At 37.2% G+C, this 11,558-nt stretch overlaps 1 protein-coding gene across 10 annotated transcripts in view; it reads right to left on the bottom strand.

Moving 5' to 3' along the window:
• The window catches only part of Sgce (sarcoglycan epsilon), a 69,972-nt gene that overhangs the window by 25,810 nt on the left and 32,604 nt on the right, over positions 1 to 11,558 (bottom strand). For all 10 annotated transcript variants that reach the window (XM_010603439.2, XM_019204422.2, XM_010603432.2 and 7 more), the window contains 2 exons: positions 11,406 to 11,478; positions 7,350 to 7,548 (listed from right to left, as the gene is read on the bottom strand). In XM_010603439.2, the coding sequence (XP_010601741.1) occupies positions 7,350 to 7,548; positions 11,406 to 11,478 (272 nt within the window). The remainder of the gene's footprint in view (positions 1 to 7,349; positions 7,549 to 11,405; positions 11,479 to 11,558) is intronic.

Genomic DNA, 11,558 nt, shown 5'->3' with positions numbered 1-11,558 from the left:
ATATATATAATATACATATTACATATATATATTTCAAAGACTTAAATGTAATTAATATTAAACTACAAGAAGAAAACAGGCATAAGCCATTATGAACTTGAATTAGGCAATGATTTAAGTATGACATCAAAGCTTCAGCAGTAACAGAAAAATATAGATAAACTGAACTTTATCAAAATTAAATAGTTTATGCTTAAAGAAACAACATCAAGAAAATGAAGGCAGTTTACAGAATGGGAGAGAATATTTGCAAATTCCGTATCCGATAAGGGACTTGTATCTGAATATACAAAGATTCTTAGAACTTAAAAAAATAGAGAATCCAACTTAAAATAGCAAAGGATCTGAACAGACGCATCTCCAGAGAAGACACACAAATGTCTGACGTGTATATGAAAAGTTGCTCTACATTAGCCATTAGCAAACAGAAATCAAAACCACAATGTGACACCACATTTACTCCTGCTAAGATGGTTATTATAAAAAGACAGATCGTAGCTTGTGCTGCTAGGGATGTGAGGGAATCAGAACCTTTCTACTCTGCTGGTGAGCGAGTGAATTACTATAACTGCTTTCGGCTGGCAGGTCCTAAAAGGTTACATACTGAGTTACCGTAACACCCAGAAACTCCATTCCTAAGGATATAACAGAGAGAAATGAAAATATATATGTATGTATGCAAAAACTTATGAATGCCCACATAGTATCATTCAAAATAGTCAAAAAGCAGACAATCTAAATGCTCTTATTAATGAATGCATAAACAAAAGGTAGTAGTTTCTATATATACAGGAGCATATTACTCAGCAATAAAAAGAAATTAAATCCTGATTTATTCTATGACATGGATGAACTTGAAACATTACACAGTGGTCCCTCAAGTTACAACCTGCCTGACATATGAACAACTTGGGTTAATTAGGTTAATGGAAGACTCATCTGTCTCTTGTTATCTATAGCGTGTATCCAGGTAAACATTCAGATCTTGGCTGTATTGACTTACAACCAACTGGGGCACATATCGCATAACTCCATTTATATGAAATGTGCAGAATAGGAAAGTTTTATAGAGACGGCATGTAAATTAGTGGTTGCCAGTGGTTGAGGTTTGTGCTAAGCAACTACTAATGGGTGCAGAGGTAGGGGTGGAGAGTTATGAGATGATAGAAATGTTCTAAAATTGATTAGAGGGTGGCTGTACAACTTTGCAAATTCCCTAAAATCCAGAATATTATACATCTCAAATGCGTATGTAAATTATACCTTAATAAAGCAGCTATTTTAAAAAATGAAATAAAAGTGTAGCACAAAAATTCAAGCCATGCCAGTTTTAAGTATGAGGTCACAGCCAAGCCTGAGATGACAATAATGTTTCACAATATAATTACATAAAATCACAGGCTTTTTGCATCAAATTTAGACGAGGACATATGCTTCATTTGAAGGAGCATTTTTTAAAAAATGATGGCACTAAAATTTTAAAAATTGGAATAAAAGTAGTGTACAAAACCATTGGTAAAGTATTTAGATGAGCAGTGAATATTAACACCCACTCTAGGCAAGTTATTACTTTTAAGTTTCAAAGAAAGCCAGTTTGATCCCTTTATTCATTTCCTGGCTAACACTATATTTTTTCTTGAAGACTGTGAAATATATTGTAAATAGAAACAAAAGAATGTTTTTTACCACTGTTAATAGTCCCCTTACTTAAATATGACAGTGATTTGCATAGTAAGATTTTAAATTAATTCATTCAAACATTTCATAAATGGGCATAAGAGTCCTGGGTGTCTTGAAATTTTTTCCCTTAAATTATAAAAGCAATATAAAAAATTACAGAATACTTGAGACATAAAAACAGTACTCATTCATATTACCTATCAATGTACCTTGCAGAATATTTTTTCAAATGCATATATTGTAACCTAATTGCAATCACCTCTAAAATATAATTTTGTATCTTGCTTTTTCACTTAAAATGCTTCATAAGCCTTTTCCATATTGTAGTCCTCATAATTAGTTTTACAGCAATATAATTTTTAAGTGCAAATGATTTATTCAGCAATTATTTCAGAGTTGGACACATAGCTGCTTCTAATTTTTGATGTTATAAATAATATTGCAAAGTCTACTTCTGAGCATATTCCTTAATGTTAAAAGAGATGCCTAGGAGTAGAAACATCCTTGTAACAGTTGACACATACCGCCAAGTTCCTTTCCTCTCTACTTACATGGCCCATACATTTCTCCAAGTAACTACATTTTGAACTTTCTTCATCTTTGCCCCCCGTTCACCTGTTTCGCCTCATATCTCCTTCTTCTCAGAGACTGGCAGTTCCAGATGCTCAAGTGACAAACTCAAGCACCACCATCTTTGCCTCCCCACCCCTTCTCTTCGTGTTTCGGGCCATCACTAGTCTGACATTTGTCCTGAAGTAACTCTCAGATACATGTGTCCGCTCTGCTGCATTTCACTGCTGCAACTCCAGTTTCAGTAACCATCATCTTTCACAGAGGGAGTGAAGCAACAGCCTCTTACTAGTCTTGAACCCAGTCTTTGCCACTGTCTTCAGGAGCCTATTTGGCAAATGAAGGAATGACTCAAATGAATAGCATTATGCCGATTAAAATATAAAGTACAAATGTTATACTCAAGAGCAGCAAATACTGCTTTTCTTTTGAAGTTAAAAAGACTAGTATTATATAAAAATGGACTGATGAGTTTCCAACTTTTATTTTAATAGCATTTTCAAAACTTTCTATCTTCTACTTCAAAAAACTAGGATTAGAGGCCCTATTTGACCCAGCTATTCCCCTGCTGGGTATATTCCCTAACGAAAACAATCACACCACAGTGATATATGTGCACCCATGTTCAGAGTGGCACAGTTTGTAATAACTAAAACTTGGAAAAAGCCCAACTGCTCATCAACTGAAGGCTGGATAAAGAAAATGTGGGTTTTTTAAAAAAATAAAATTGAATACTACTGAGCCATAAAGAATGAGAAATTAGAGGTATTTATAGATAAATGGATGCACATTGAGGCAATACATTTAAGTGAAATAGATAGGACACACACGTCTAAGTACTGAACAGTTTCATTGGTATGCGAAACTGAATGTGTAAACGAGTATCAAAGTGTATAAAAGATAATGTGAAGTAGGAAAAAAAAGGTCCAAAGGGGAAGTGGGAGTGGTAGAAAGGAATAAATATGAGAAAAGGAAAAAAACAGAAACAAATTCTTTGTAAATAGGAAGGGGTGGAGGGGATGAAGGGAGGGCAGGAATGGGGTAAAAATAAGAACCAAGATGCATCATGTAAAGGTACAGATTCCCAATGGTGAGTGTCATCATACTGTATACCTAAAATGCACCAAATCAACTTATTGAATCAAAAGTTTCTATCTCCCATCACCACTATTTTTCAGAAGGAGGGATAGTTGCACCAAGATACTGGAAGGACATTATTTAATAAAGGGAAATCCTGTAAATTATCAAAGATGAGGACAATTTCAGAACCGGTCCAGGAGAATGACTTTCAATAGGACCAATGTTTGCAACCAATGGCTTACATTCTTCTCAAGCATCTTTTAACAAGGTCTTGATATAGGGCAAAGAATCAGACAATTAGTGAGAGGGACTATTTAGGAAGTGCTCTAAAGACATGCTAAGATTGTCTTATCGCTGGCTGAGGCCAGATCCACAGGCTTTGGTAACTAGAAGAAGCAGTGGCAGCTCTGACAATCTCTTATGAAAAGTGAGCATATTCTTTACCCTCACACCTCTTCATTCCCTTCATAGGCACCATTTACACCACATCACTCAGCCAGGGCTGGCAGCAATGACACACCTTCATTGAAATACAGAGCTGCTCTTCTTTCCACCCGCCTAATCCCAGGCTAAATACATCCCTGGGTCCTTATCCTCTGGCTCAGTGTCAGGAGCAAAAGCAACACAAGGACCGTGTCCACAGGCAGCGCAGTTGCACGGGAGTGACGAATCCGGCAAGTGAAAATGAATCTTCCAAGGGCTCAGCCATCATTTGCAGAAGCTTACTCACGTTGAAGTAAATCTTTATAATTGTTTTCTGTTTGATTTAGGAGAAGCTTGAAACCCGTCAGTCAATTCTGCTCATCAAGGATGAGAAGCTGGGATGTTGCAGGGTGGATCCTAGATGACTGACATTTCATGGTGCTTTAGGCCATCGAAGGGTACAGTTTTACATGGGTCAGAGAGCTAGTCCTAATTACCTACCATTTATTTGATTATATACACTAAATATAAGCAATCTGCAGATAACAGATTATGGCTGCCACGAGCAAAGGAGATAATTTCATGGAGATCATTTTTTCTCTGAATTTAGGACCAAGATTTACTCTTGCTAAGTATTAAGCAGAACACAATGATTACATACTTAGTACATCTGAAATATAGAAATAATGTTTTAAAATAAAACTTTAGAAAAGGAAGGCATGCAATTCCCTGGTTATCTAACCCTATCTTTTCAATATTTCATTTTAAATAGATTCATAGCCCGTATGTTTTCAAAAGAAAAGACTGAGGAAAAGTGTATTAAGTGAATTCAAATGACGATACACATTGTGAAAGGGGAAAGAAAGTGACAAAGATGATGAAGCATGGGATTTATTTCCAAATTTAAGGCAGCAAGACTAACATAATTGGTTTGTTACTATGACCTTTTATGACAACAAAAGAAAACATGCAAAATGATGTCCAGGGATAAGCTTTTCTTAAAAGTCCAAGTAGGATCTTTTATTTCACCGGGGCTTGCACAGTGCCTCTGGAGTAAGAGTTGGCACTGGGTACAATTTATAGAAATGCTATTTTAAAAGACTTCTCATAAGAAAACTTTGCAAAGGTTAAGGCTTAACATTAAATTAAAACTCACAGAAAGCATTTCAAGTTGGGAAGGGATCTGAGACAAGAGTCTGAATAAATGCCACGGGACTGACTCTTGCAGATAGCTGACAGCACATGCCGCCCTCCAGCAGGTGTTGGGGGTCAGTCAGCTAATGATTGAATTCTCAACAAGTAGTACATGGAGGGCAAAAATTCTGTTCTTAATTTAGAGTCACATGCTCAGGCCCAGCCTCAGGCTTAAAGAGTAAGCATCTCTAATGGTTATCAGAGACCAGCAACTCATCCCTATTGGTAATGCTTCTCGGTTGATTCTCAGGATGAACATGCAGTGATTTCTCAGTTATCGAATAGCTCCAAACTCCAAGCTCCCATTACTCGAACAGCAAAGTTTAAAAATCTGCTCAGTGTTCACAATTTTGCTCAACAGTCAAATTGAAAATTCAATTTGAAAACTAGTACAAGCCACACTTGTCATGTGTCGTGTCTCTCCCCAGACACAATGGGTGATGCTTCAGGCTAAGTGCCGCTCTCACCCGGACAACATATAATGCTTGTGTTAGTGCATTAAAACATTTGTCACTGTGCTTTTTGTGTGTGTGCTTCATTTGTGTAAAAGACTGTAACCACAGCTCCAAAAAAAGTTCATGGTACTGGCAGTAAAGCTAAGAGGAAAACTGTGAGAACTACAATACAGTTAAAGAAAGATCTCACTGGGAAAATTTCACTGTGAAATTTGTTCAACTCTTGGAAAAAGGAATCCATAAGTGTAATTTGGGGGGGTGTAGAACCAATTACTTGGTTTTCATTATTTCTTATGGGAAAACTGTTCGGTTCTTTAATTTTTTGGTGTTCAAATGTGAATTTGGAACAAACTGAGTTTGACAAAGGAGGAATGAATCACTGTAGTTGGGAAGCCCTGATTTAGGTCAGGGTTTGGTTAATGGAGTTGCTTAGTTCAACGTAGTGTAGTTCAGGTTCTAAAAGTGGAGTCAGCTCTACTCATGTGCTTCTCAGTAGGAAGCACAACTATGGAAAACTCCACTGGTGGCTGGTTTTCGTACTGTTTCTTCCAATACCTGTTGATGACTGTTTTAACAATCACCATGGAATACAGCAAAGAAAACACTTGAAAAGGTTTCATATTTGGAGATTGTTGTCAGGAGGATTCCCCTGTGCATCCCCCGTTCTATATTTCTGCTTTTTTAAATCACTTGGTGGGAAAGAGATCCTGCAGTGAAACTCTAAGCTCTAGAATTATGTTTTCACATAGAAAGCCAACTAGCCCGTGAAGCAGAGATAAACCAACTGTTTTCCTCAAAGCATTTCTAGGTGTGCTTGACTGACTTCAAAATCCACTGCTGTCATGCAGAGGATAAAACTTAATTCTCAACATTTTAAGTTGGACTTTATAGATCACTGCTTTTCCCAACTCTCTCCTGCCTACTCCCTTAGACTTCATTTATGTGTACTTGTGATCTTTTCTGTTATTTTCACCAAATTTCTCCTAGCTGCTCTGAAATCTAATTCTTACTAATCCAGGTACCCTAGTCAATTTCAGGTATCTCCTGTACAAAGGCGTTACCAGGAGGGCTATGGACGAAGGAGGAGTCAGAAAGGGAAATTCTGTGCCAAATGCGATTTATTCCACAGGTTGTGTGTGATAGGATGGGAGGAAAAGCAATTCTGTACCAATCCACAGATGAGAAATTAAAGGCGAAAGTTCAGCTTGGTATTAACTTTGATGCTTTCAATTTACTCAGGCAGGAGTGTTTCTTGACTTCTGAGGACACAAGTCACACTTCGTGTTTGCACTGCATGAGAACTAAAAAATATGCATTTAATCCTTACAACAACCCTGAGAGAGAGAGAGAGAGAGACAGAGAGAGAGAGAGAGGGAGGGAGAGAAAATTACCCCCAATGGACAGAAAAGGAAACTGAGGCACAGAGGGGTCGCGCATTTGCCTATGTCACCAGTCTGTGAGTGACAAGACCAGGCTTTAGGCTCTTGTGTCACAGGAATGGGTTTCAAATTCACTCCAGCCATCAGTCACCGACACATGGTGGAAAGAATGTTAAAGACGAAGAAATAGTTTCCTAGAATAAAATTACAGCAGTCAGTGCATCCTTCTACAGCTGATAACTTGGGCATCAATTTCCATCGAAATTCATGGCCCTAAAGAATAAGCTTTATGGAAGGTACAGAAAACTTATTGCTCTAATTCAGGCTCTTCATCCTGATCTACAATTGGATTTCACAGGACCTAGGACCTGAGAGTTAAAGAACCATCAACACCACTCTCTGTCAATAAAGAAAATGGTTAGTATGTTCACATCTTTATAGCATCTATTTCTGATTAAAAAGAAAAATGCAATAGGCCCACTTTTCATTTGTAATAAGTTTGACAATTTCACCACATTGAATAGGGATAAAAGTCCATATTTAAGGCAATGAGACAAGGTGTGCTTACCCTTCCTTCATGTCATTAATGGGAAGCGGCACCCTGCCGCCCCTGTCTAGGGCTGACGTGATGTTGATAGCATTCAGGTGCTCTGGCTGCCACACATTTTTCACTGCCCCCAAAAAGTCTCCAAGAACCTCACTTGCCAACATTTCTTCCACATTCATATTTTTAATGAAGAATTCTGCTTGATAGGGCAATGGGAAGTCTAATTTGGGTAAAACAAAAAGGATATGCATACTTTAATGAAGTAGTTTTTTTTTTTTTTAACAAAAGAACAGTTTGAGATTTGTCGAGTTCTGTCATAACCTAGCAGTGGGCAGCAATATGATAAAGGTCTCTACATCCCCTGGTTACACACTCTCAGATTATACTGACTGTGGACCTAAAATTTAAAAGAACAATGTATCTGTACTGAACGTATACAAGCGTTTTCTTGTCATTATTCCCTAAATAACACATTATAACAACTATTCACATAGCATCTGAATTGTACGAGGTAGAGGTAACGCAGAGGTGATGTAAACAGGAGGATGTGCACAGGTTATGGACAAATCCAGGTCATTTCCGAGGAGGAACCTGAGAAACCTTGCAGACTGTGGTCCACAGGGTCCAGGAATCAAGGCCTGTGAACACGGAGGAAGGACTGAACTAACTTTAAAGGCTTTTTATATAACAGCTGATACACCTACCATGACAGTATACATAAGACAGAATGCTATCTATAATACAGTAAAAATCCAACTGAGCACTTTATAATTACAGGGTATGGCAAAAAAACTGCAAAAACCAAATCTGTATTTTAAATTCATTATATTATTAATATTGTTTGGAGCAAGGCAAAGCATTATTTTTTTCTACAATAAATATTGATTAGATCTAATAAGAATCTAAGGATCAGAGAACTTTTATTTTAATCATTCTATAGTTAAATATCCTAGAATATTATAAAGTTTTCATGCAATTCTACATCTCAAATCCTTATAAATTTAGTTAGCTTTCTGCTCAAGTCTCATCAAAATTCTCTTTTTGAACATTTCTAAGTTAATGCTTTAAGTCAACCCCAAAATTTATTGTCAATATAAATGACTCTCAGTAAATATAAAAGTACTGGCTTCTCAAGTGTTACTCTTGAATTACTAACCATATTTGGTAGAGTGATTGCTCTATTAAGATAAAAAACTACTTTCTGTGTATTTAATACTACTTTTGGTACAATAAAGATTAAGTTTTAAGAAACATTATGAAGCAGGTCTGACTATAAGACACAGGTGAATTACATTTAATTCTCAAAGAGGGAGGTGAACAGATTCGTATAAATTTCCTACATTTGAAGGTGGGAAGTATATCTTCAGAGAGGTCCAGGGACTTCCCTCATATAACTTTCCTCTAAAGGAGACTAACAACTTCTTAGCAGTGTTCTAAAACACGGTAATTTTATACAATATTAACATTTTAACTCAGTACATTAATATGAAATGGTCAATTATCTGAGTTGTTTAAAAGGACAAGACAACACCTCTGGACTGTACACAGATGTTAAGTCCCCAATAGTAATTATATTATAGATAGCCTCTGGTTTTTTTGTTTTGTTTTGTGTTTTGTTTTTTGGTACCGGGGATCAAACTCGGGCAAAGCCTCTATTTAATTTCAACAAAATCCATGAATCTAGAAAGGTTTTTACTCCTGACAAATAAATAAAAAGTAAACATTACATGATACGCATCCAAAATATGGTCTTACTTTTTTGGAAGCCTCTGTGATACTAAAGGCCACTGGGTGCCAGAGAAACTCTAGCTTCAAAGCTTTTAGTAGTTGTCTAGAATAGGCCAACGCTTCCTGAAAATTGAGCTCTTCAAGCTCTCATTCCACAAAGTTCTTTACTTTTCTCCTATACTGCCCTCTATTCTGTTTATGATTCTGCAGATTTGCTCAATGTACAGCCCATGTGCAGTATTCTCCAATGTGATCCATTCTTTCAGGTAGAGGAGCATCCCGTCTATGAAGACATATTCCCCTTTTATCCAGATAAACAGTAGCTTAATCATGGGACATTTTCCTCATACCTAGAAATGGTCATGCAGAAATGAATCACGAAGAAGAGTTTCTCGGCAATAAATAATGTAGTATTTATAATTAATACCAAATGTAATTTTTGAATATGTCATGAGTCTCTGATCACTCCTTTCATTCAATGATTTTACATCTAGTTTTCCAAAAGAGCATGTGCAGCTTCTTTGACATTATTGGTGCAACATTTCAGAAAACTGTTATTTGGCTTTTCCTAATCCATATTACCCAGCTTTGTAGCTCCGTTTCTGAGACAGGCCATAAAGCTCGTCACTGCACTCCACCCCTCAAAAGCTGGGCTGTGCAGCTGCCTGCTCACTCCTGAGCCAGGAGCTGCTGCGAGGCCTCCTGAAGATGAGTCACTCTGGGGAAATCCCATGCTTACTATATTTGGAAGTCACAGAGGCCAAGAGAACAGTAGGCCAACAGATTGGTGGCGGGCCTCTGAGGTGCTAAACTCAGTTTAGAGAATCTCTTCATGTACCTGCCTCGAGCTCCTGGCTGTGAGTCTATATGACCAATTTCCCATTCAGACTCTCCAAACAGCAGACAGTTGAGCAGAGAATCGGACAGAGCATGATTACCCTGATTTACAACTTTGTTATTTCTTTCTCTAAACCTTATCTGAGACAAACAGCATGAGCGAAGGCCATGTTCAAAGACATTCATCCTAGAGTACATATATACTCTGTCTGGACCGGCAAGGACACATGCATGACCTTTAAGTTCAGTGGTTTTCAAACAGTTTGGGGTCACCGTGGCCCACATAAAGGGCAGTGGAGGAGCTCTGCCTAACATGAAGGAGGGGGTTTCCAAAACTCGTCTGCTGTCCATCCCTCAGCAGCACAGCTTTAAAGCCCTGACTCAGACAAGCAGTCCCTAACACCAATTTTTGGCTGTCTAGCAGATTTCCATTAGCATCTGCTTGATTATGGGTTCCTTTACATCAATGACAACATGTAAAAAGTGCAAGGAGTTCTCTAGCCAGGCCCACAGAACTGGCCCTTGGAACTGCTTTTGGTAGGTGATGATCACCTGAAATTTTTGACTAGGCCATGTGTTGTGTGCAGTCGGTACTGCACTGGAAAGAATTCACTTAAGGTTGTTCAGGTCTCTCTGCAGTCCTTCCATGAATGGATTACCAAACTTACTGAATTGTCATAAATTCAAAACTAGCAGATTTTGGTTAAATGTGTTATTCTTTGCTTGCTTGTTTTTAATTTTACTAGCAAACAAAAGCAAAAAAAAAATCCGACTGTAATTATTTTAGTATTTCCAGAGGAAATAAATTCTGTACCAATCCCTCTCCTGTTACTTTCACAGATGATATCAAGGTACAGAGGGGATTCTCCTATGATTCGTTAACTTTAGTTTCTGGTAATATATGTTTTCTCCAGTTAATTGCTAAAAGAAGGTCAAAACATTTGAGAATGTAACTCTTGGAATATTTTCCTTGCCCCTGACCTTCAAAAGTCTTAAAGTCACTTACAATTTGAGCACATGTAACTTTGAATTGTTCATGGACTCTAACAATCACACCTCATTAGATAATTTAGCAAGGAAACTAGGTCCCAAATTAGTTTAACCTCACATAACTAGAATCTATGGTAAATTTTAAAATAAAATAAAACTAGCTAGCCACCACTGATTGTATACTCTGTGATCTGTGTTAAGCACATTTCAAAACTTTACTCATAGAACCATTAGTACAAAGTCATGAAAGGTTCTTCTTAGTATCATTTTACAGATGATGACACCAAGGATTAGAGAAATCCATGGTCCATCTGTTCACCACCACTGGTTCTTCACCATCACACGCTGTGATATTTCATAACAAATTAGGTGTTGCTTAGCTTCTTTCCTACATTTTACTATTCTATCAGTTATATTAGGTATGTGATGCTTTAAAATCCTTACCTATATTTTAGAGTAGTAAAATGTCATGAAATATTTATCAGTAAGGAGATTATCACCAACACATTTTTCCATACCTACCTTCTGCTGACATTATATTAATTATCAAATTATGCCTTGCAGTCTCAAAGGTTCGCCTATTGTAGGCAGTTATCTATTAGAAAAGAAAAGCCATATTAGAAATAAAATGCCACTTCTAAAATGAAATGCATTGCCAACAAAAATGAAAACAAA

This window comes from Fukomys damarensis, unplaced genomic scaffold (assembly GCF_012274545.1).
Source record: "Fukomys damarensis isolate Sample0158 unplaced genomic scaffold, DMR_v1.0_HiC HiC_scaffold_4, whole genome shotgun sequence".
Taxonomy (NCBI): Eukaryota; Metazoa; Chordata; class Mammalia; order Rodentia; family Bathyergidae; genus Fukomys; species Fukomys damarensis.
The sequence above is the reverse complement of the archived record's forward strand: the minus strand, read 5'-3'. Positions and strand labels throughout refer to the sequence as shown.